The sequence below is a fragment of the Nannobrachium achirus genome (genome assembly GCF_963921795.1).
Source record: "Nannobrachium achirus genome assembly, chromosome: 5".
Lineage (NCBI taxonomy): Eukaryota > Metazoa > Chordata > Actinopteri > Myctophiformes > Myctophidae > Nannobrachium > Nannobrachium achirus.
Genome location: NC_137814.1, coordinates 5,906,329 through 5,933,651, shown reverse-complemented (window position 1 = coordinate 5,933,651; position 27,323 = coordinate 5,906,329). Strand labels below are relative to the sequence as shown.

The 27,323-nt window shown below is 43.2% G+C and overlaps 1 protein-coding gene across 1 annotated transcript in view; it reads left to right on the top strand.

The window, feature by feature from the left end:
* Nucleotides 1–357: 357 nt before the first annotated feature.
* LOC308285918 (solute carrier family 25 member 36-A-like) overlaps nucleotides 358–27,323 on the top strand; it is a 52,209-nt gene continuing 25,243 nt past the window's right edge. Inside the window, exons 1-3 of the mRNA XM_080726835.1 lie at nucleotides 358–717; nucleotides 7,902–8,069; nucleotides 27,104–27,181. Coding sequence (XP_080582961.1) covers nucleotides 677–717; nucleotides 7,902–8,069; nucleotides 27,104–27,181 — 287 coding nt within the window. The 5' untranslated portion in view covers nucleotides 358–676. The remainder of the gene's footprint in view (nucleotides 718–7,901; nucleotides 8,070–27,103; nucleotides 27,182–27,323) is intronic.

Sequence of the window (27,323 nt, the reverse complement as noted above, 5' to 3'; positions counted from 1 at the left end):
TTTACTGTAATTTAACAACATATTAACCAGCACAGATAGACAAAGAGACAACGGATTCATATTTAGAACTAACTTTTATTTTCGCCCCTGGACCCCCCAGGGGTATGGCAGCTGCATACCCCTGCCATACCCAATTGACGCCCCTGGTCCATTCATTCATTCACACTATCATGTGAACAGTGCATGGGGAGGGGGCGGGGCGGGCCGGCGTGACGTCAGCCCCCGCCCCGCCCCCCATAAGCTTGTACAGTAAATATACTATGAAGCGCTGCTTCCCCCTCTTTCTTTCTGTCTGTCTGTCTCACACTGGCTGCCAAGGCGATCACCGCTGCATACCCACTCTGAGTGACACTGGAATACACGGCTGTCGTGTCGGCGAGACACACTAGATAGACACGCACGGATCAAGACGTTGACTCTTCATATTTCACTGCTGAAAGGGAAGCGTTAGGAATTAAAGCACGGATCGCAGCAGAGAGACAGAGAGAGAGAGAGACAGAGACAGAGAAGGGATCGTCGGGCCCTCCCTCCTATCAGGTTCATACGATCAACCGATTTTTATTGACTGTCTTCATATCGATTGATCGGATCGATCTATCCTCGCCAGGTCGGAGGGGTCGCTCCTATTAGCTGTCCTGTCCTGTCCTGTCTGTGTGGAGGGACATGCTAGTGCAGAATGAGCCAGAGGGAAACACTGGTTCATCTGTTTGCAGGAGGGTGAGTACAATATAGCCAGGACCTGTTGTTACGCACTTTATATAGATCTGTTATTTAAGCTGTTGTGTTGTTGTTATTGTTAGCCTACTTTCGAGGTCTGTCTGTCTGTCTGTCTGTCTGTCTGTCTGTCTGTCTGTCTGTCTGTCTGTCTGTCTGTCTGTCTGTCTGTCTGTCTGTCTGTGTTATGTCAATGACATCATGGACACATTTTGTGTCCACAGTGTTTAAATGTATTTTTATCCCTGGCTTGGGACTCCCTCCTATCTGCTTTGTAGGCTACAATCCTTACTGTTAATTGTTAACTCTTCAGAGTTACCATAGGCTAAGGGTCCATTTGGTTCCATTTGCACACTGTCAGTTACAAACCTGTAAGGGTCCATTTGGTTGCATCTGTCTGTAGGCTACACTCTCAGAGTTACAGACCCAGTAAGCAAAGGGTCCATTTGGTTTGATTGATTGAATGAATGAGGACTTTATTAGAAGTTTGTATAGGAAAAGGTACAGTTTCATGACAGTGCAGTTCACTGGTACAAGGTCAACTAAAAGGTACAGTTTCATGACAGTGCAGTTCACTGGTACAAGGTCAACTAAAAGGTACAGTTTCATGACAGTGCAGTTCACTGGTACAAGGTCAACTAAAAGGTACAGTTTCATGACAGTGCAGTTCACTGGTACAAGGTCAACTAAAAGGTACAGTTGCATGACAGTGCAGTTCACTGGTACAAGGTCAACTAAAAGGTACAGTTGCATGACAGTGCAGTTCACTGGTACAAGGTCAACTAAAATGACAAACACAGCAAGAAAGATAGACTCATATAACATCGAATGACAGACAGATAAAACTATGTACTATGCCAACAATATCCAAGACAACATTGGTAAAGCAACATATAAATAGTATTTACAGTAGAGAGGTCAAGGGTCTTCAACAGGGGGTCCGGGACCCCTAAGGGGTCCTGAGAGTTACTACAGGGGGTCCTCCAAATCTTTGAGTGATAGAAAGCTGTCAAAGCTGTCAAACAATGAAACTATATGGAATCTATGAACAGGTTGTGGGGGTCCCTGCTTCATCTCTCTCTCAACTAAGGGGTCCTTGGCCTGAAAACGTTGAAGACCCCTGGGTTATGCTTCCTAACTGTCAGTCATTTAGCTGGAAACGCCTGTGTGTCATGATATATCAGCTATCAGCTATTACTGTGCCCTATCCTTTATCAACACACTCACCTCACACATCCATGAATGAACTGGAAAACAGCATTGGTGACGCACGAGTCATAGTTGTGTGCTTGGACGTCTGCTGGGGCTGAGCTAAAACAGTGGACAGAGTTTACACGCTCTATTGCAGGGGTCTTCAACGTTTTCAGGCCAAGGACCCCTTAGCTGAGAAAGAGATGAAGCACTGCTTCAGGGACCCCCACAACCTGTTCATAGATTCCATATAGTTTCATTGTTTGACAGCACAATCATCTGTGTATTCTGGGTTCATGTCAATTTGTGTTTTCAAATATTTAACCACTTGAACCGTCAATACCTAAATTGACATTTCACTTTGTACTTAGTCTGCTCTTTGTCCCCTCTACACCAAACTTCTTTGCTGAAAATAGCTGATCTTACAAGCTCACAACGCCTCGTAGTGCGAGGCGTTGTGAGCTTGTAGATCTGCTATTTTTGGCTAAAGTTCTCAGAATATGGACACTAGGGTTCAAGAGGGTTAATATAAGAAAGGAGAAAAAACTGTTTCTATCACAAAAGGATTTGGCGGACCCCCGTTGTAAGGAGGATCCTGAGGCGTCTTACTAGTGTAGAATAGCTTATAACAGATTGCAGCGCTTACCTTTTGAAGTGAAAGTTATGGTAGGAACCAGTTAGACTGCAAATGGATTTGTTTGACAGAGACAGCTTTTGTTTCTCTGGTTTCTCTCCAGTCTTATCTGCCACGAGCCAGCCTTGCCTTCCTCCACCGAGCCTTCTGTTTTCAAACACACTTATCTGAGCGAGTACTGGTACAGCTCTCTGTATAGAATAATCTAGATATACAGTAGATCTAGAATATAGAGTGAGCACCAGTACAGCTCTCCTTATAGAATCTAGATATAGATCTAGAATATAGAGTGAGTACCGGTACAGCTCTCCTTATAGAATCTAGATATAGATCTAGAATATAGAGTGAGTACCGGTACAGCTCTCCTTATAGAATCTAGATATAGATCTAGAATATAGAGTGAGTACCGGTACAGCTCTCCTTATAGAATCTAGATATAGATCTAGAATATAGAGCGAGCACCGGTACAGCTCTCTGTATAGAATACAAGCAGGTACAACAGGCCACGGTTCTGTAAAGAAGTTGGAATGGAAGTTAGAAAGTCCTTCCATTTGTTTCCTCCGCGATACTGACTCCGATACCCAACCTCGTGTGTGTATCGTTGTGTATCCAATTAAATGTAGGATTTTTTAATATAGATTTTTATATCGGACATAACTGACAGGTACATCAACAATAGACGCAACAAGTGGAAGAAAACAAACAATCACCAGGCTGTAACACATAATAAGCAAGCTTCAACCTAATTAATCCATTACTTACTTAATTAACCTATCATGATGATTAGTGGTCAGACGTTGGACACCGTTGTGCAATTATCTTGGAATCAAATGCAATTCCTTTAATACTTGTTCAAACACAGCCACAAGTTAGGGTTAATACGCTTAGTTAGGGTTAATACGCTCCTTTAATACTTGTTCAAACACAGCCACAAGTTAGGGTTAATACGCTCAGCCACAAGTTAGGGTTAATACGCTCAGCCACAAGTTAGGGTTAATACGCTCAGCCACAAGTTAGGGTTAATACGCTCAGCCACAAGTTAGGGTTAATACGCTCGCGAATACCAGTATTTTTAGGCAGTGTGGGCAGGTTTTCTAATACTGGTTTATTCCTATCGCAACAACTCTTATTTAAAACCAAGACCTCAGCGGGCTGTAGAAGCCATGTGTACACAGTCACACACACACACACACACACACACACACACACACACACACACACACACACACACACACACACGGGTGGCAGGCGGCATATAGTTAGCTGAAAGTAGGCCAAAGGTCACGCCTGCCTGTAGAAAGGCAGCTGAAATATGCAGAGATCAACTGCAAGAGTGTGAGCGTGCACACACTCACTCACACTCACACACACAGTCACGGTCACACACACACGCGCACACACGCAGTCATGGTCACACACACATGCACACCTCATTTACATATCCACCCAACTTGACACAACATGGTTAGTTGGCTAAAACCACGTGAACTTATTCTGGGAGGATGAGAGTTCTGCGAAAATACTGTATATCTACAAGCTCACAACGCTCAACACCGTTCAGAGACATGGAGACTCCTGTTGCTGAACAAACACTGTATAGAATGAGTACTATCAGAATATATAGTTATTGTTATAGTCCTTATAATATAGCGGTATAGTCATCATTTTTACAAAGTAGTATCACTTCTACTCTGTCTGAGAGACTCTATCTATACCAGTGGTGGAAAAAAGTGTCACATTAGACATTATTTACTTGAGGAAAAGTATCAACATTGCAATGTAAAAGTACTTACTAATCTTACTTAGTAAAAGTACAAAAGTATTGGTATCAAAATGGATAAACTGTATAAATCTCTTTAAAAATAGTCTATCTACAGTAGGGTGACCATATTTCCAGCCACTCAAACCGGGACGCAAAACACTGTTGCCTAAAACTGGGACCCTAAAAGCAATGCGCACGTTACCGCGCACGCACGTGCCCATTCTATAACGTTCGTGCACGCGCACACACGCACCGCAGGGTTGCAAACAGGCAGTGAGTGATTGACAAACAGCCTCAGCGTTGAATTCAGACACGCAATGAATTTGTTCCTGTTTTCTGATTGGTTAGGTGAGCATGTTTTCATGAAAAGAACATGATAAATGTCTATGCAGCCACTGAAAACAGCTACTGTTATTTTAATTCTGGCTAAAACCGGGACAATTTTGCAGTGAATGTTGAAAAGCGGGACATATTAGTGTTTTAGAGATATTTGTCGGGACACCGGGACACGCAGCTTGAAAACGGGACTGTCCCGGGTAAAACGGGACGTCTGGTCACCCTAATCTACAAGCTCTTTAGATTGGCTATTTTCAAATGGCGGAAATGTACGTATATAGGGTTTAACTGGTTAATGTACATTTTGTAATAAAAACTAAATCTACAAAGTAACTAGTAACTGATTGTAGTGGAGTAGCTTAAAAGTACACCTTTGAGATGTAGCGGAGTAGAAGTAAAAGTACTGAAAATTGGAAATACTTCAGAAAAGTATTTTATTTTATCCCTGCTTTTTGTTATCAATGTTATCAACTAGGTTTTTCAAATTGATTTGGAAACTTTGCATTTTCAGACAATATATTGTTTACAACATTGGCGGTCTATAGTATGGTGATACATATCGCATCTTGGCCTTTGTTTGTAATAAGTATCTATCACTGGGTTGTAGGCAAACCTAGAAACCTCAGGTTACCTACAGGCGAGTGTAATGAGATTAAACACAAAACAATAGAATCAAATGATTAGACTTAAGATAAGAGTGTGTCCCTAGCTAGCCGTCTGCAGTTTGTGTGTGTGCGTGTGTGTATGTGTGTGGGTGTGCTTGCGTGCACTTGTGCGTGTGTTAACGTAAACAACTGTGATCTCTGTAAAGCTGGCAGTGTGTTTGTACATTAAACTAAACGGCCGGCACACAACAGGTTAATTGCTGAGGTCAGTGGCTAATCCAGTTCACCTGGTTCGGCCCTCCATACACGTGTGTGTGTGTGTGTGTGTGTGTGTGTGTGTGTGTGTGTGTGTGTGTGTGTGTGTGTGTGTGTGTGTGTGTGTGTGTGTGTGTGTGTGTGTGTGTGTGTGTGTGTGTGTGTGTGTGTGTGTGTGTGTGTGTGTGTGTGTGTGTGTGTGTGTGTGTGTGTGTGTGTTTACCTTGTGAGGGCAAGTGTAGTGGGATTTGGGAAATAATAGCCGTTGTAACAACAACATTATTTTCTCACTCACAGGTAAACAAACCCACATACAGTATTAGTGTATACTGCAAGTTTGGAGAGTGACAATTTAAGGACTTTTAAGACCTTTTTAATACTGAACAAAGCAAAAAACAAACAAACAAAAAAGACTACTCAAAAATAATTAAAGACATGGTGCCGTGCTGAAAAAGTGTACAGAGGGAACCCGCTGGCCTACTGGTCCAGGCACATACCACGTAGACATTGATGCCTGGCGGCGGGGCCGGTTTGATTCCAGATCCGGACGACCTTTGCCACTTGTCACTCCTCATCTCTCCCCCCAGTTCCTGTCAGTATACTGTCCTATCAATAAAGGCATCAAAGCCCCAAACAAATCTTAAAGAAAAAGCGTACATAAATAATGTTTTTATGTGGTCACCCCCACCTGTTCATTAAGGGTGCGTTCGGAAATGCTCACTTAATGCATGGTGTGCCATGTAGGGGTGTCTTCAAAAATTCGACGAATCAACGCGTCGTTTTAAGCCCCCGGAATCGACGCCAATTGTTTGAGTCGAGCCGTCAAAAATATATTATTTTTTATCACACCGGTGCGGTATGTCATGGACTGGACTGTCATGTTCTTCCTATTTAGTCCATACTTCCTACTGCTTGCAACTAGACTTAAAAATAAAACCAGTTCACGTGACTTGAAAGTTGCCTTGATCATATAACAAGGTGCTCTTATTTTGAAGTTAACCGCTTTGAAAGGAAATGCGTCGACTTGTTGTTATTCTACTTGTTAAAGCTGACCAAGAAGCAGCAGCGCGATGCGCTTTCACTTTCACTCACTGTCGCTGAGTGTGGCTCTGTGGTGGTGGTCTAAGGCAGAGGACTGCGGTGGAGTAGAGGACTTCTTAAAAAGTTTTAGATTATGACAATTTGCTTGCATTGTGATGCAGCCGTGTGCCGCTCTGCATCGACGCAGTGATGTTACATTATTGTTACCTTTAGCCTACTTTGGTGTTGTTTTTCCTCCTGAAGGAACAGGGCTAAATCGTTAGCATGCTAGCGCTTTAGCCCTGTTCCTTTAGCCTTGGAGAGGCATACAATCATTACAACCAGGCAGTTTTCAAAGCAGAGAATCCACCAATCATAGTGGTTTACAACAGCTGTTGTACCAGTACTCTATCAATGCGTCGCGGTCGCGCCTCCTCTCCAGTCATTAAAGCACAACTTTTTTTTATTTTTTTTATTTTTTTACACAAACGATTCGTCGACGCGTCGGATTAACCCCCGCGACTCGAATCGACTTGATAAATCCTGAGTCGAAGACAGCCCTAGTGCCATGTTGTCGTTCGTGTATTCGGTGCACTCAGTGCGGTGTCGTTCCAAAATACAGTGCACCGGGTGTGCTGAGTGCACGCACTGAACAACTCTACTCAGAAGTTGGGGTTTGACCGTGTGGTGCGTCAACGCGGTGTTTTGATTGTTTGATCTCCTTTTTAGTTGACCTTGTACCAGTGATTTGTGCTGTAATGAAACTGTACTTTTTCCCTATTGCAAACTTCAAATAAATTCTTCAATCAATCAACAGGGTCATGAAATTCCTGGAAATATTTTGAAATTAGAAATATTTTTCCAGTACTGGAAAAGTTTTGGAATTGATCACGGGTCCTGGAAGGTCCTGGAAAAAATATCTATGCATTGTCTTTGGTTATTGATTTTGTTAATACCTCTGAAATGACAAATTAAACATGGGCCAAATTGTCAAATATTAGAGGCAGAAATTGTGAAATTAGCCGATCTACATGCTCACAACGCCTCACAACGCGAGGCGTTGTGAGCATGTAGATCGGCTATTTTCACAATAGAACCATGTTATACAAAATTCCTCAACTCTTAGTGCTCGTCAGGGTGGGGGTCCCCAGTTAAAACATGATTATTTGGGGGGTCACGGCCTGAAAAGGTTGAGAACCACTGGCATACACTTCCTGTCTTTGGGCATTGCGCATAGGAGTAAGCGACCTGTCATTGAGCTGAATTACTGTTTTATAGTCCTGGAAATTGGGTTAAATATTCTGGAAAAGTTTTGGAAATGAATTGGTAAAGATGTGTGGGAACCCTGAATCAATGAAAACCTCCTCCTCTGCTGTGTCTCCAGATGTGGAGGTACGGTGGGAGCCATCCTGACCTGTCCTCTGGAGGTGGTGAAGACACGGCTGCAGTCCTCCTCCATCAACATGCTCTACATCTCTGAGGTTCACCTCAGCACCGTCAGCGGGGCCGGGGTGGCCCGCGTGGCCACGCCGGGGCCCATGCACTGCCTTAGGTTAGTAGTGTCACTGTCCACCCTGGGGCCCATGCACTGCCTTAGGTTAGTAGTGTCACTGTCCACCCTGGGGCCCATGCACTGCCTCAGGTTAGTAGTGTCACTGTCCACCCTGGGGCCCATGCACTGCCTTAGGTTAGTAGTGTCACTGTCCACCCTGGGGCCCATGCACTGCCTCAGGTTAGTAGTGTCACTGTCCACCCTGGGGCCATGCACTGCCTCAGGTTAGTAGTGTCACTGTCCACCCTGGGGCCCATGCACTGCCTTAGGTTAGTAGTGTCACTGTCCACCCTGGGGCCCATGCACTGCCTTAGGTTAGTAGTGTCACTGTCCACCCTGGGGCCCATGCACTGCCTTAGGTTAGTAGTGTCACTGTCCACCCTGGGGCCCATGCACTGCCTCAGGTTAGTAGTGTCACTGTCCACCCTGGGGCCCATGCACTGCCTTAGGTTAGTAGTGTCACTGTCCACCCTGGGGCCCATGCACTGCCTCAGGTTAGTAGTGTCACTGTCCACCCTGGGGCCATGCACTGCCTCAGGTTAGTAGTGTCACTGTCCACCCTGGGGCCATGCACTGCCTCAGGTTAGTAGCACTGTCACTGTCCACCCTGGGGCCATGCACTGCCTCAGGTTAGTAGTGTCACTGTCCACCCTGGGGCCCATGCACTGCCTCAGGTTAGTAGTGTCACTGTCCACCCTGGGGCCCATGCACTGCCTCAGGTTAGTAGTGTCACTGTCCACCCTGGGGCCATGCACTGCCTCAGGTTAGTAGTGTCACTGTCCACCCCGGGGCCCATGCACTGCCTTAGGTTAGTAGTGTCACTGTCCACCCTGGGGCCCATGCACTGCCTCAGGTTAGTAGTGTCACTGTCCACCCTGGGGCCCATGCACTGCCTCAGGTTAGTAGTGTCACTGTCCACCCTGGGGCCATGCACTGCCTCAGGTTAGTAGTGTCACTGTCCACCCTGGGGCCCATGCACTGCCTCAGGTTAGTAGTGTCACTGTCCACCCTGGGGCCATGCACTGCCTCAGGTTAGTAGTGTCACTGTCCACCCTGGGGCCATGCACTGCCTCAGGTTAGTAGTGTCACTGTCCACCCTGGGGCCCATGCACTGCCTCAGGTTAGTAGTGTCACTGTCCACCCTGGGGCCCATGCACTGCCTCAGGTTAGTAGTGTCACTGTCCACCCTGGGGCCCATGCACTGCCTCAGGTTAGTAGTGTCACTGTCCACCCTGGGGCCATGCACTGCCTCAGGTTAGTAGTGTCACTGTCCACCCTGGGGCCCATGCACTGCCTTAGGTTAGTAGTGTCACTGTCCACCCTGGGGCCCATGCACTGTCTCAGGTTAGTAGTGTCACTGTCCACCCTGGGGCCATGCACTGCCTCAGGTTAGTAGTGTCACTGTCCACCCTGGGGCCCATGCACTGCCTCAGGTTAGTACTGTCACTGTCCACCCTGGGCCCATGCACTGCCTTAGGTTAGTAGTGTCACTGTCCACGCCGGGGCCCATGCACTGCCTCAGGTTAGTAGTGTCACTGTCCACCCTGGGGCCCATGCACTGCCTCAGGTTAGTAGTGTCACTGTCCACCCTGGGGCCATGCACTGCCTCAGGTTAGTAGTGTCACTGTCCACCCTGGGGCCCATGCACTGCCTCAGGTTAGTACTGTCAAAGACCCTTCATTTAGGAAGATACACCGTCTCCAATGGGAGCCACTAGCGGTGACATGGTACAGTCCGACAGATGGTCTCCTAAGTTGGCGCCGGACAATTTAGGCATTTAGCAGACGCTTTTAATCCAAAGCGACTTACAATAAGCAGGTAATACATCACTATAATAAGCAAGATAATATGTCAGTACATCAACAACGATACAACAAATGCATAGGAATATCAATCTAAAAAAAAGAAAAACAATAACATAGCTAGACCACGCACCTAATCGGTAAAAATCTAAAACCTAAAAATGCTATCTAGCTTCATGTGTGGTCATCGAGGGAAGGGGAGTGTTACAGTAGTGCTATGGGTTTAGGTGGAGTCTGAAGAGGTGAGTCTTTAGTCCACGGCGGAAGCTAGGGAGCGAGTTTGTAGTTCAAAGTGCGACAGGGAGTTTAGTTTGGGGGCCAGGAGGGCATATTGTCTAGGACGAGTGGATTTTTGTTTCCGGGCCCATTAAAAAGGCGTCCGCCCACTTCACACACTCGGTGCCCGCTATTTTGAAATAATCTTAAGCTATTCAGTTCCAGCGTGTGTGTGTGTATGATTTTTCATCATCACGTTTTGATTAAACATGCGATTAAGATGACCCAGCCCTAACTGCTTCATTGATCAGCACAGGAAGTGATAATGATGTCATTATTGATGACACATGAGTCATAGTCTAGGAAGGCTCCGGGTCCGGGTCCGGGTCGGTGCGTTAGGAAATCTACTCAGTCTGGACCTTTGCCCCCTGCCACTGATGAAGGTGTGAGATGGAGCCTTATGACACAGTGTGTGTTTTTTATTATCATTATTTAAAACCCATTTAGAAAGGGTACACATTATAGTGTATCATTATTTTATGCTTTAACTATTGAAAAACTGCAGATATACAAGCTCACAGCACGGCACCGAGTGTCGCGCTGCGAGCTTGTAGATCTGCTATTTTTGAAAAATCGTGAAAATTCGAATTGTGACCCGATTCTATAAGTGTCTTTTGAATCCTTCTGAGATTTTTTGAAAAACCAATGTTTCTATGTCAGCAATCTGGCTATAGCCATCGTCAAAGAAAAGGTCCTTTTCACTTAACTGGAGCTCAGTTAAGCTGTTCTTGAGAGACTACTATGTCAGTGGTTCTCAAACCTTTCCATGTGAAGACCCCTAAAATGATATTTATTTGGCCACGGACCCGCATCTCAAAATATCTAGTTCCAGGGACCCCCCAGAAGCCAAATTTGAGTTACAAATGTTCGCTTTGAAAATACATATATTCAAATATTTGCACACATTTTCACGACTTTTTTTTTTTTAGGCCTAAATGGGTTTAATGATCTGCTACGGTAATATAGATAGTAATAGTAATAGTTGCCTCTACATTTCTGATGAACATGATGAGGTGTCTGAACACTCACTTCCCTTCAGGAAGTAGACAATGTGACGTATTAATATTATTGTCGTTGCAACATACTATTGCAACGTTTCCATTTATCTCGTTGTACTTGTTTACTGCAGAGCCCAACTGACGCCAGGTTTTTGGCATCAGGAGGTTTTTGAGTCGTAGAACACCGAGTATATAATTTACAATTTATGCATTTATTAGACCTCTCTTTATGCAGAGCTAGTAACAGTGAGCAAGGTAAACACATACTGTACGTCGAATGCAGAGAGAAAAAAAGAATCTCGGCTCATCAGCTGCATAATTGCAGATTACTGATATACCGGGTATTGACCAAACGATAGATGCTCTAGTTTACTATACAGATTACTGATATACCGGGTATTGACCAAACGATAGATGCTCTAGTTTACTATATAGATTTGACCAAACGATAGATGCTCTAGTTTACTATATAGATTTGACCAAACGATAGATGCTCTAGTTTACTATATAGATTTGACCAAACGATAGATGCTCTAGTTTACTATATAGATTTGACCAAACGATAGATGCTCTAGTTTACTATATAGATTTGTCGAGGGAAAGTCAATCGGGGCTAGAGAAGGCATGACATTCTGAATGAAATTTCATGTTTTAATTCTTTAACACAAATCTTTTGTTCTGGACTTCCCTGATACAGAACATTTCAGATGGGGGGGGGGGGGGAAGGGGGGTCCACCGGCAACTTTACATATTCATTTTGGGGGTCCTCGACACAAAGGAGTTTGAGAACTTCTGATTAGAAAGGAAAGATGTAGAATGGGCCACAGGTCTTGACGGGTGTTTAATTTCACAATGTGACCGTCATCCATTGTCGCTGAGAAAAGTGCATAATTATGTGTTATCAAGGTTAATCCTGCCTCTTGACTCACATTTATAAAAATAGATAAACAGGACAATGGGGGGGGGGGGCTCTGTGCACAGCTGACATTTGGTAAAGAAAGTGGGCCTAACTTCATTCACAGGTGTTACCAATGACTGTAATGAGGGCTCTGTTCCATTTACTGTAGCACGGTGGTTATCAAACGTTTTAATTTCAAGGAGACCCACAACTCTGAGAGTGTACATTACGGGTGTTTTGGTTCCATTTGAACACCCGTAAGGGACTATTTAGAACCCCCTCGAGGAACCATGAAGGTTGGGTACCTCAAGTTTTTCCTGTGAGCCCAAGTGCACACACCATCATCACCCTGACTCTGTTTGAGCAGAATGGAACAGAGCCTTCATTAATCATTAGTATCATTGATAACACTGACTCTGTTTGAGCAGAATGGAACAGAGCCTTCATTAATCATTAGTATCATTGATAACACTGACTCTGTTTGAGCAGAATGGAACGGAGCCTTCATTAGTATCATTGATAACACTGACTCTGTTTGAGCAGAATGGAACGGAGCCTTCATTAGTATCATTGATAACACTGACTCTGTTTGAGCAGAATGGAACGGAGCCTTCATTAGTATCATTGGTGCAACATGTGAAGGAATGTGGAAATAAATGGTGCTTTTGAGCCTATTGGGGTTAAAGTGGTTAAACTGACTGACCTTTCTGGGGACCACCTGGACCCCCTTCAGTGACCGCTGGGGTGGTCCCCGGGCCCCACTTTGACAACCACTGGGCCTATTATTAGTACCCATAGTATCCATAGTAAGTGGGTCAGGGCACGGGGGAGCCCAATTGTGTCACGTTTGACACGCATGCTTGCCAGTCAAAGGTCAAACTCAAAAGATCTAAACAGGGGGAATGGGATTTTTACTCCAGTCCTGACCCATAAAAATTGCTCTTCCGCAGTGGTGTAAAGTAACTAAGTACATTTACTTAAGTACAGTTTTGAGGTTATCTGTACTCTACTTGAGTATGTCCAATTTCCAGTACTTTTACTTATACTCCACTACGTTCATTTGAAAACTATAGTTACTAGTTACTTTGCTGATGTAAATTATAATATGTCAAAACATACACAAACCGCTTTAGCCCTATTTTATACCGTGGCTGTTTGAAAATAGGCGATCTCCAAGCTTGTAAATCTGCTATTTTCAAACATTTTGTACTTTTACTTTTTTTTTTACTTTTAGTACTTTAATTACATTTTGATGCCAATACTTTTGTACTTTTACTCAAGTCAATTTTGAATTCTGGACTTCTACTTGTAACAGAGTACTATTAATACTTTTACTTAAAGGGGTACCGTCACCTAAAGGGTCACTTTAAGAATCATCTTATAAAACAAGTTAATATTTTTATGATGTCATTGTGGTGATGCACAATTTTAAGCCAATCAAATTAATTGTCTGTATAGCCTGACTGTATGACTACTTACTGTACTGGTCAGCTGTTGTTGGGCAGATTACACTGAGACAGTTTCAGACTGTTTCAGGATCCACACTGGAGAAAATGTGAGTACTTTTTCCACCACTGCTCTTCCGTGACCCACAAATGGGTCGTGACGACCCACTGTTGGGGAAACGGTGGTTTAAAGAACAATAGCAATAAACTAGTGACAGATATAGAACATAGAACATTGTCCCTTTTCCTCGTGCGTATGGCGTCACGTGCACGGTGGAGACATCGTTTAGCAGCAGATATAGAACATAGAACACCGTCCACTTTCCTTGTGCGTATGGCGTCACGTGCACGGTGGAGGCATCATTTAGCAGCAGATATTGTGCGTATGGCGTCACGTGCGCGGTCCAGACATCATTTAGCAGCAGATATGGCACATTATCAGTATAGACAACACCCATACTCACCTGGCTGGCTCGCCATGTGTATCTGTCATCACATGCAGTAGACATTAAGTAGGACACTTATTGACCTACGCACAGTGGTTTTCAAACACCCCTAAGTTAGTAATGTGTTTGAACACGGACCACATCTGAATATGTATTGTGCCTGGCAGTGGGACAAGACTCCATACAAGACTAGTGTTGTTTCGAAAAATATATATGTTTGAAAATGGCACGTCTACAAGCTCACAACGTGTCTCGCTGTAAGCTTGTAGATTGGCTATTTCCAACTACCCGGTTTTCAAAGAGCCAATGTAGGGTTGAAGTGGGTTAAAACCCATTTAGAATTATTGAATGCTTTAACTATAGTTAAAGCATTCAATAGTGGAAAAATAGCAGATATACAAGCTCACAAATAGCAGATCTACAAGCTCGCAGCGCGGCACTCGGTGCCGTGCTGTGAACTTGTGTATCTGCTACGTTTCAATAGTTAAAGCATAAAATAATAATACACTATAATGTGTACCCGTTCTGAATGGGTTAAACTGATTTGGATGCTGGGACACAATAACATGTTGCATACATTCAAGTTTAACATTCTAACATTAAGAATGCCCTCTGCTTGATAGTCGACATCGATGCTCATCAGACATCTGGAGCTCCCGATCGTCTCCAGATTACATTTCAGTCTGAGCGCGCAGATGTTGTGTGTCACCAGGCAAATGCACACTAGACATCAAAGGGGGCTTGAGCCCCTGCCCATTTATCCGTCTGTAAAAAGTGCCCTCTCCAGACCATGAAAGCAGTTTTTACTATGGTGAAAGAAATGGAAATGCCCCTCTTTCCATGCCATACCTGAAGGCAGCATTCATGTGAATTGCCTTGTCCAAATTCTCCTGAACTTCCCTGCAGCATCTTATGTTGAAAGAATTTCCCTCTCCGTTACGCCACATCTTCACATTATGCTTAGTTTAGTGTGGTATCAAGTACCGAAAATAGCCGACCTCCAAGCTCACAACGCGCCACAGCGCGACACGTTGTGAGCTTGGAGGTCTCCTATTTTCAATATTTCCACCAAAAGGCCCTTTTAGAAATGTCACCCCCTGCCTCTCTGACATTCTCTGCACGTCCCTGTGCGGCGCATGGATAGCACAGCGTATGACACAACACAACACACTCTGTAAAGTTACCATTATAGATTGATCAGACGGATGGACGGACAGAAAACACACATTCCTACTTCCGGCAACTGATATCTGTCCTAATGTACGATGCTCCCTTCATTTTGTCGTTATTAGTTTTTCATTTATTTAATGTTTTTGATAATTTAAAATGTAAAATAAAACAAAATGAAAGGTGTCTCCTACATTAGAAGTACAATATCAGTCACCAGAAGCATTTTTCAATTAGTATAACATGGTTGAAATGGAGTTTGAAGTTACAAGCAGGTTTGTATAGGAAGGGGGCGTGTTTATCTAAATATTGAACTGTCTGGGGTTATGGGTGCCAGCGTAGATGGTCAACATCCTGAGCTTGCAGGTTCCCGGCACGTGCCACGATCGCACGACGGAGGCATAAATTAGCCTTTTAAGACCATCGTAACCGTCTACAGTTCAAAGAACTGTAGATATATGTAGATATGACGTGTTAAGACAAAGAGCAAAGATTATTGTCTGGTCTCAACGAGTAGCGAGTTGATAAACGGTGACATTTGGGTCAGGCCTGCCGTCACCAGTAAACTGGTTTACCTGGAGTTTGGAGTGACTTTGGTCTTTATAACTCTGAGAGACAAACATTAACAGGGTCAGGGGCTGCGCCGCACGTGAGGCCTCTTTCTGCACAGATCCATGTCTGACCTTATAACTATTGAAACTTTAGCTATTGAAAAATAGCAGATATACAAGCTCGCAGCGCGGCACAGATTGCCGTGCTGCAAGCTTGTAGATCTGCTATTTTTGAATATATATATACAAATCTTTGAATATATATATTTTCAAAACGAACGTTTGTAACTCAAATTTTGCTTCTGGGGTGGTCCCTGGAACTAGATATTTTGAGATGGGGGTCCGTCGCCAAATAAATATCATTTTGGGGGTCCTTGACATGAAAAGAAAAAACTGAGCTCCAGTTAAGTGAAAAGGACCTTTTCTTTGACGATGGCTGGCCAGATTGCTGACATATAGAAACATAGTTTCTTTTCAAAAATCAAACCTCGGTTCGAAGTGGAGCGGTGAATCTGAGCAGCTATACCCTGTGTGTGTTGCTAAATGCCTAAACTGTAAACTGTAAACTGTGCCTGTGAGTGAGTGGTGAGTGTGCCTGGCCTGCACAAAACAGCGCCCCTCCTTTAACTAGTGTGTTGTGTGTGGCCACTCAAGGTATTGCCAGGCTACGGACACGGCCAGCCAGCCAGCCAGCCACCCAGCCACCCAGCCACCCACCCAGGGACATACCCACGGACATACCTGTCTATTGGGAGCGCTTTCACCGCTCCAAAAACCTTAGAAGGATTCAAAAGACACTTATAGAATCGGGTCAAAATTCTAATTTTCACGATTTTTCAAAAATAGCAGATCTACAAGCTCGCAGCGTGTGAGCTTGTAGATCTGCTATTTTTCAATAGTTAAAGCATAAAATCGTTCTGAATGGGTTAACAGGGTCAGGGGCTGCACCGCACGTGAGGCCTCTTTTTGCACAGACCTTATAAACGCTGCTGTGTCATTTTTCTGTGCACATGTGCGGCGGAGACACGTTTTTCTCACAGTCATGCCACATTTGCGTGACCACACATAGGCTCTGTACGCAGCGGCCATATTGGAAAGAACTTGGGGCTCGTCCTTTGTTCCTTCACAGGTGTTATCAATGATACTAATTAAGGCTCTGGTCCATTTACAGTAGCACAGTGGTTCTCAGACCTTTTTAAAACTGTATACTACTGTATATGTATATCAGCTCCCTGGACTCTGTTTGGCCAGAATGGAACCCAGCATTAGTATAAGTGGTAACACCTGTAAGGGAAGCAAGGAAGAGGCCCAGTTTCTTTCCAATACTGCTGCTGTGCATTGACCCCACTCAACCCCAGTAGCCTACTTGGGTCAAATATAACCTCACGTCACCAGGCTTTCTGGGGGAAAGCCTGGTATTTGTTTACAACGGGCCGTTTGATCCGGTCTAGGTGGAAACCACACGCAGAAGAAGAGGCGTCGCTTTGTTTTGGTTCCTCCCGTTTGTTTCCCCAATCCCTATTAAAATGCTCCAGTAGCCCAGTGTAGTCTTGTTTCCCCAATCCCTATTAAAATGCTCCAGTAGCCTGGTGTAGTCTTGCCAGTCGCTACCAGTTGGACTAAAAGATGAATATAGCAAACACATTTCCAAAAGCAAAACTACGCAGCATCAAGGGTATGTCCTTGAATGCAGGGGAATTCATTTGGGTTAAAACCCTAACACGGATCAAACCCTGAAAAGTCAAGGGATCCCTGGCTAGGTCAAATATATACGAGGAAAGTTAGTTTTGAGTACAGCAGAGAGTGGTTCTCAATCTTTTTTGTCTCAGGGCACCCCTGTAAATAACTATTTCATCCCCGGCACCCCTGAATTACATTGATACATCACCTTCCATTCATGTTATTGTAACTGCTATTTCCAACGAAGAGATTTGCTGTAGATTGAAAAATAATGTGCCGCAAGCGAAGTATAGGTCAGTTTTAGCAGATCTATGGATATATTCCACATACTGTATCGTCAAAAGCGTTCTGTGGCACCCCTGTACTTGTGTCACAGCACCCTGGGGTGCCACACACGGCACCCACTTTTCGAGAAGCCCTGGAGTAACAGTACTCAAGTAAAAGTACTCGGTTACTTTCCACCACTGCACGTGAGGACAGTACACAGTAAGACTGACCTGGAGTACGTTAGGCGGTTGTGGAGCTCATTGTGGTCTCGTGCATACATCATGTTGTCATGTTGTTGTCACTGCACCCTTCTATTGACCTGCTTCTACTCTGAGAAAAACTCATATTTCACTGTTCTTCCCGTAAGTCAACGCCCCACTTGATCATAGGGGTGTAACGATATAGAAACTGAATCGAGAAATCGAATTGCAATGATCTACTATATCGTCAGCAAAATATCGTACCGTTTTGGCTTTGTATCGTATGGTTTTAAAATGCAGATAATCGGTAACGAATAGTTTTGCAATGCAAATAATCGATTATATGGAAACTAAGTATTTGAGGCGTTGTGAGCTTGTAGATCGGCTATTTTTGGCAAAGAGCTTTGGGGTAAAGGGGAAAAAGAGCAGACTAAGTACAGAGTGAACGGTCAAGTGTATTAAGTATTGAAAACACAAATTGACATGAATCCAAAATACACTGATGATTGTGCTCTCAAAAGATAAAACTATATAGAAACAGGTCCCTGCTTCATCTCTCTCTCAACTAAGGGGTCCTTGGCCTGAAAACGTTGAAGACCCCTGGCTTAGGTCATCATGTACTCTCAGAAATGTGATTCCTTCCACTGATTGTGTGGTTGTGCTATTATAAGAGACCAGGCCTGCTACAATGACGCAGCATGGCTACATGTGAATGTGCTCCACATCCCATAATAAAACATGTTGGTGTCAAGCTGACCCGACCAGCATTCTAGTTCCACCACTCAGGGTAGATATAAAAGCCATCATATGACTCAACCATTATTGCTGCACTTGGTATCTGTCCAAACTGCTTGTCAGCATGCAGGGGCACAACATTCTACATACATTCAACCTCCTGACTGGGGAGTAGAATGTCACCATTATTATTGACCAGAGAAATAACAATTCATGATATTATTGCGATAGTCAAAATATCCATTATTCTGGGCTGGAACATTTGCTAAAATATAGCAGATCTACAAAGAAAAGAGACTGTATCAAGTATGTTATTTCTAGGTCTGTTTGACCAATTATAGAGGGTTTAAGTGGTACCAGATATGCAGCTCAGCAAATAAAAGGTGAATCGGTCCCAGTGCATGATGGAGGATAATTTCACAATACATTTAATCTCCACGATATGATTATTGTGGGTGTTTTTTTTTTTTGTTTTTTTTTATCACGATAAACTATTATCGTCCCATCCCTGCTGGGGAGAGAGTCTGGGAGATACAGTAGATGGGTTATTTCTCTAATGATCATTACTTCCTGATGTGAAAGACAATATTTCTAAAGAAGAAGAAAAACTAAAGTAAAGGTTGTTATGTATGGACAATGAACAATGAAAATCAGCTGTTTTTACCACTGCGCCACCCGAGCACTCTGCCGTACCTTCATAATAACCTGTGTGCTGTACAAGTCTGTTTACAGTAAATCAAGATACAGTATATAGAGCATGTAGTATGTCGTCATAGGAGAATTCCGGACTACCCATTTTCTAACTTGAACTCATTCACTGCCCCAAACCGAGATATGCCCGATGTCTTTCGCCACCACGCCCTAGATTCCAGAGATATTGGTTTTATTTCATTTAATGGAACATCACGCTGGTGCCTGATCAACCCCTACAACTCCACCCGTTCACTCAGATCAGCCAACACAGGGACGCTGACTGAACCTTCGCTAAAAAAACCCAGGACAACGATCCACTTGGCCTAAACTCTTCGCCCTCCTGGCCCCCAAGCTGTGGAATAAACGGCAGACTCACTTCCTAGCTTCCACCGTGGTCTGAAGACTCACCTCTTCAGACTCCACCTTAGCCCATAGCACTTACCATAGCACTTGCCTACCCTCAATGACCATACATGTCATTTAGATACTTTTTATAAATGTTTATGTTAAAAAAAAAAGTGTGACGTTTTGGTCTACCTATTTTCTTAGATTAGCCTACTATTTCCATCTGATGTATTGATGTTGATGTACTGCTATCGTAAGTCGCTCTGGATTAAGAGTGTCTGCTAAATGCTTAAATTGAAATTTGTAATTTCATGGGGTGAGCAATCGATAGGAAAAAAAAAGTAATTGGGGGGGTGACTATCATTTATGGAAAGAAAACGGGTAGTCCGGAGATCTCCTGGAACATGAATCGTTGCTAACGCAGCGATTGACAGGAGATCTTACTGTATATACAATGGTGTGTATACCATGTATCTGTAACAAGATACTCTCTCTGCTTGAGAACAATCAATGGAGACATTGGAGAGTTGAGCTGAACAACAGGCAGCCTGCATTAAACACAGTGTGCTCTCACCATGTGACATTATATGCAGGACGCTGTTTAGAGAAGATCACATTACTGCTACTATCAACTATCACATCACTATGTCAGCTGGAAACCTCGCATGTAAAACATTACTGCTACCATCAACTATCACTTTACTATGTCAGCTGGAAACCTCGCATGGAAAAACTATTTAAAATAGCCAAAATAGCCGATCTGCAAGCAGCTAGGGCTGTCACGATTATGACATTTTACATGACAATTAATTGTCACTCAAATAATTGCGATTAACGATTTAATTGTGTTTCTGTCGTTGACAATTACATTTCTGTTTGGCTTGTTAGGCTTTGAAGTTGCACATGGCAGATATGACACATAACCTAAATATACAAAGAAATGACTGACATATTTTGACAACCTTACACTTAAAAGAACATTGATAGTGGAAATAGCTGATCTACAAGCTCACAACGCGATGCGACGCGTTGTGAGCTTGTAGTTGTGCTATTTCCACTATTTTTGAAAAGGTTTGAAAATATGAACATTTTTCAACATGGAAACGATTATGACGATTATTACAAAATAATTGCGATTATGTCAAATAATTGCGATCAGACGATTATGTAATCATTGCGACAGCCCTACTCACAACACGCTGTGGTCTTGTTAGATCAGCTACTTTCGTGCGACGCACTTGTATGATGAAGACGATACCGTCACTGTCATGTGGAAACCTTGTATGTCCAACGCCAGAGATGTAACAGTGCTATTTATTTCATCCTTCCTGATACCGATACCCAACTTGCGTATGAGTTGATATCGATTACCCATCCGATACCAACGTATAAACCCATTGAGACTAGGAACCCATCTGTGTCACATGACCGCTTTAACCACCAGTAAGACTCCCTAATCGGGAGATAAGCGCCTGTCACGTCACATACACAACCTTTAGAAGGCAATGGTAGCCAATCAGGAGGGATTATTGGAAATAGGACAGATCCATGTTGATGACATGACTTTAGAGATACTGTGTACCGCTTTGCGTGTTTTCAGGGCAAAATCTGTAGGAGCAGTGTCCAAAAATGTGTTTTGCAAAAAGAATGGCCTCATGGTGGCGCTAGAAGAGGGCCATGTGAGAAATGAGGGGTGGAGGTTGTGATTTGCCATCCAAGGAGTGTGTGTGCAAAGTTTGACATGCATAGGGGCAACGGTGCCGGAGATAAGAGTGGGGGAAAAAGTGTGATGTGACGTGACGGACGGACAGACAGCCGGTTGAGGTTTTGATAGTAACTGTGCGACCTGACGGTATACTTATTTGAGGTCCTTGACATTAAAAACTTTGAGCACCACAGATAAAGAAAGTGTTTTTTGGAGAAGTGGAACACAGCTCCCTCCCAACACATTGCTTCCCTGTTAGGATGAACTGCTGTATGTTTGTCCCTGTTTGACCCACTTTGACCCACTTTGACGGAGTGGCCCAGAGCCTTGTATTAGAGAGAGAGTCGCGCCACTCCCGTTCAGTAAAGTACCATACAGTACAGTACAGTACAGTACCATACAGCAGTGGTTCTCAACCTGTGGGTCAGGACCACGGGGGTCCCCAAATTATTTTGGGGGGTCCCCAGATGATTAACTTAACGTGCAACATTGTTTTCTCTCTCACCAGTAAACAAGCCAACATAAAGTTTAAGTGTATAGAGGGTATTTGCACATTTCTAAAGTGACAATTTAAGGACTTTTTAATGCCTCTAAAATGACAAATTAAACATTGGTCAAATTGTCAGATATTAGAGACAGAAATTGTGAAAATAGCAGATCTACATGCTCACAACGCCTCGCGTTGCGAGGCGTTGTGAGCATGTAGATCTGCTATTTTCACAATAGAACCATGTTACAACACGTAATTCCTCAACTCTTTGTGCTTGTCAGGGTGGGGGGGGGGGGGTCTCCAGTTAAAATATGATTATTTTGCGGGTCACGGCCTGAAAAGGTTGAGAACCACTGCCATACAGTACAGTACACCCCCCCCCCCAACCACCACCACCACATAAATATAATATGGCCACATTTTAGCCATATTTTGTCAAAATTAAACAACCAACCAGGTCTGTGCATTTTTTTTGGTCAAAGTTGATCCCATGCCAAAGCGCCAGTGCTCGCCCAGCAGTCTGCTGTCACCCAGGCGGATGCGTGCACGTGCCCATGTGCACGTGCCCATGTGCACGTGCCCATGTGCACGTGCCCATGTGCACCTCGCTGCTCGCCCATAGGGCGTCTTACGGGTGCAACGTATACTGTGTTAACATGCTCTACCATAAAGATTGGATAACATTTTATTTATAAAAAAGAGAAAAGCTTTCATTGTGCAGCTTTAACTACTATCACTTAAGAATTACGATCATCAACTACAATAGCAGATCTACAAGCTCAAGCTTTTAGATCGGAGTGATACCGCGTTGAAATGCAGCCAAAATATTATTGTGTAAGTGCATTGCAGCACAAAGACTCCTCTGACAGGTCAATGGAAGACTACATGATCCATGTCGAACGGTAGGTCGCACGGAAAGCCCCGAGCGCTCCGGTTACACTGACTACTACCAGCCGTGTAAAGTAACTAAGTACATTTACTCTCAAGTACTGCACTTAAAGGCCCAGTTCTCCTCTGGGACAACCAGATCTTATTTTATTGTTGTTTGGGACAAGATTTTGCGCACATTTTCAATACTTCTGCTTCGACTCGACTACATCTCAGAGGCAAATATTGTGAATTTTACTCCACTACAATAATTTGACATTTTTAGATTATTCGAACTCTTTATCAACGTCAGCTTGTTATACATATCGGCCGATTGAAAATAGCCGATCTACGAGCTCACAATGTTAGTTTAGCGGAGCGTTGCAAATTTTCAATACTTCTGCCTCAAATCTACTACATCAGACTCAGATGTAAATATTGCAAATTTTACTCCACTACAATTATTAAAATTGTTTAGATTATTAGAACAGATTGTTCTTACAAAACATACATTACCAACTTCAGCCCTATATACAAATCAGCCAATTGAAAATAGCCGATCTACATGCTCACGATGCGACGCATTGTGAGCTTGTCTTATTTCCGTCTATTTTCAAAATAACTTCATGCGTTTGAAAACTTGCGAAATGGGACCATTCTGCACAATGAGTATACTTTCTACATTTGGTACTTCTTAAAGGGCCATTTCACCTCTGGGACAACCCGATCTTATTTTATTGTTGTTTGGGACACGAGTGATGTGTTTTGCATCATATGATGGAAAACGCATCACTAGTACATGCTGAACTACAGTACTAAAATATCTCAAAACACAGATTGAACTCAAAAAATAACTCAGGATTGTGTTGATCGTGTCCCAAACAACAATACAATAACATTGGGTTGTCCCAGAGGTGAAATGGCCCTTTAAGTACATTTCCATACCAATACTTTTGTACTTGTACTTGTATTTGTGCTTTGCAGTATTGATGCTGCTGACAACCTGGACCAGATTAGAACCATGACACGGTGGAGGAATCTTCTGGGAGGCAACACATTGGCAGCGGGCAGCGTTCTAAACATAGCCACTGTTTATTATTATTATATAACAGTTTATTCTGGGCTTTCTTAAATCCGGTCACCCACCAACCCTGATTATGTGTGTGATAGGTCAAGGTCACCCTACGTTTAATACCGTTTTATTACATCTCTGGGAGCCTGGGCCAATATATAGTAATAACAAATCCTGTGCTGTTAACAGGTATTGGCGATCTTGCGTGTGTGTGTGTGTGTGTGTGTGTGTGTGTGCGTGCATACGTGCGTGCGTGCATTTGCGTTTGCGCGCGTGTTTGGGAGTGTGTGTGTGCGTGTGTATGTGTTTACGTGTTTGCGTGAAAAATAACTATAATAGACTATACACATTTGTAGCCTGGCATAGCCAGACAATATCACTGCATGGATATTAGTCTGGTTCATCTCAGTGTTATTTTGTTTCCAAGAGGTGATTACAAAAAGATTCAAACAGACTTAATATTTGACAGTTTGGCCAGTTTGGAATTAAAACGGTCTTGAAAATCCTTAAATTGACACTTTATAAATGTGCAGATACCCTGTATGGACTTATGTTGTTTTGTTTACCGTTGAGTGAGACATTTTTTTTTTTACATTAAAGGGATATTCCACTTTCAACAGGGAGCAGTGGAAGGGCCCCTCTCCACATACACACCCATTGTAACTTCAAACTTCATTTTAACTATGATAGATTCATTAAAAACACCCGTTATTTTTTCTGGTAACTCATAATACCCTCCTGAAATGTGAGCAGGCCGTGTTTTTTCGGTAACTTTTTTCATTTATTTTTAATAATTATTTAGGAAAATGGAAAAAATGAAATACAAAAAAATTATTATTAAAAATAAATGAAAAAAGTTATCGACACGGCCTGCTCACGTATTAGGAGGGTATTATGAGTCACCAGAAAAAATAATGGGTGTTTTTAATGAATCTATCATGGTTTAAATGAAGTTTGAAGTTACAATGGGTGTGTGTGGGGGGAGGCCCTGAGCCTTGAGGCCCTGGTGACATTTACATCAAATATCTAAATATTCAATCAAGCAAATTAAAAACTGTTCAGGGTGTTCATAAAAGCCTGATTAGATGATAAAATTACCAAAAGTTTTTTTGAAAGTGAAATACCCCTTTAAGCTAATCACCTGGGGACCCCACAAAATAATTTGGGGACCTCACTTGGTGTCCCGACCCCAAGTTTGAGAACCACTGCTGAAGAAAACAAGGGCTTGTACTTGTTTGTGTTACTTATACAGGAGTAGTAGCAGAGAGTTATAAACCGTGTAAACACATCTTAGGTTTCAGTGCATCTCAGTTGATCTTTCCGTGTGTGTGTGTGTGTGTGTGTGTGTGTGTGTGTGTGTGTGTGTGTGTGTGTGTGTGTGTGTGTGTGTGTGTGTGTGTGTGTGTGTGTGTGTGTGTGTGTGTGTGTGTGTGTGTGTGTGTGTGTGTGTGTCACTGTCAGTCACAGTCAGTGTTGTGATAAGTGGTGGGAAAAGTACTCATCACTTTTCTTACTTAAGTAAAAATATCAATTCTGCAATGTAGAAATACTAATATTTGTAACAAAATGTACTTAAAGGGATCCCTGGCTAATATGACAAATATGCCTTAATACATTATAATTGTCCTCTATAACTACAATGTAAAATTAAAAACTAATAATAATTAAAAGCAGTACACAGTATCTCTACAGTCATATCAACATGGATCTGTCCCTTTTCCCATATTCCCTCCTGATTGGCTACGATTGCCTTCTAAAGTTTCTCTCGATTTGGGAGTCTTACTGGTATAGATTCTGATGAGTTGTTTGTGTGTTTAAGAGGTTCTCTGAAGACTGATGGGTGTGTGTTATGTGTGTGTGTTATAAGAGGTTCTCTGAAGACTGATGGGTGTGTGTTGTGTTTGTGTGTTTAAGAGGTTCTCTGAAGACTGATGGGTGTGTGTTGTGTGTGTGTGTTATAAGAGGTTCTCTGAAGACTGATGGGTGTGTGTTGTGTTTGTGTGTTATAAGAGGTTCTCTGAAGACTGATGGGTGTGTGTTGTGTTTGTGTGTTATAAGAGGTTCTCTGAAGACTGATGGGTGTGTGTTGTGTTTGTGTGTTATAAGAGGTTCTCTGAAGACTGATGGGTGTGTGTTGTGTTTGTGTGTTATAAGAGGTTCTCTGAAGACTGATGGGTGTGTGTTGTGTTTGTGTGTTATAAGAGGTTCTCTGAAGACTGATGGGTGTGTGTTGTGTTTGTGTGTTATAAGAGGTTCTCTGAAGACTGATGGGTGTGTGTTGTGTTTGTGTGTTATAAGAGGTTCTCTGAAGACTGATGGGTGTGTGTTGTGTTTGTGTGTTATAAGAGGTTCTCTGAAGACTGATGGGTGTGTGTTGTGTTTGTGTGTTATAAGAGGTTCTCTGAAGACTGATGGGTGTGTGTTGTGTTTGTGTGTTTAAGAGGTTCTCTGAAGACTGATGGGTGTGTGTTGTGTTTGTGTGTTTAAGAGGTTCTCTGAAGACTGATGGGTGTGTGTTGTGTTTGTGTGTTATAAGAGGTTCTCTGAAGACTGATGGGTGTGTGTTGTGTTTGTGTGTTATAAGAGGTTCTCTGAAGACTGATGGGTGTGTGTTGTGTTTGTGTGTTATAAGAGGTTCTCTGAAGACTGATGGGTGTGTGTTGTGTTTGTGTGTTATAAGAGGTTCTCTGAAGACTGATGGGTGTGTGTTGTGTTTGTGTGTTATAAGAGGTTCTCTGAAGACTGATGGGTGTGTGTTGTGTTTGTGTGTTATAAGAGGTTCTCTGAAGACTGATGGGTGTGTGTTGTGTTTGTGTGTTTAATAGGTTCTCTGAAGACTGATGGGTGTGTGTTGTGTTTGTGTGTTATAAGAGGTTCTCTGAAGACTGATGGGTGTGTGTTGTGTTTGTGTGTTATAAGAGGTTCTCTGAAGACTGATGGGTGTGTGTTGTGTTTGTGTGTTATAAGAGGTTCTCTGAAGACTGATGGGTGTGTGTTGTGTTTGTGTGTTATAAGAGGTTCTCTGAAGACTGATGGGTGTGTGTTGTGTTTGTGTGTTATAAGAGGTTCTCTGAAGACTGATGGGTGTGTGTTGTGTTTGTGTGTTATAAGAGGTTCTCTGAAGACTGATGGGTGTGTGTTGTGTTTGTGTGTTATAAGAGGTTCTCTGAAGACTGATGGGTGTGTGTTGTGTTTGTGTGTTATAAGAGGTTCTCTGAAGACTGATGGGTGTGTGTTGTGTTTGTGTGTTATAAGAGGTTCTCTGAAGACTGATGGGTGTGTGTTGTGTTTGTGTGTTATAAGAGGTTCTCTGAAGACTGATGGGTGTGTGTTGTGTTTGTGTGTTATAAGAGGTTCTCTGAAGACTGATGGGTGTGTGTTGTGTTTGTGTCTCCAGGTTGATCATTGAGAGAGAAGGACCTCGCTCACTGTTCAGAGGGCTGGGACCCAACCTAGTGGGCGTCGCCCCGTCCAGGTATGTTCTGGTTACACACGCACGCGCACGCACGCGCACGCACACGCACACGCACGCACGCGCACGCACGCGCGCGCACACGCGCACACACACACACACACACACACACACACACACACACACACACACACACACACACACA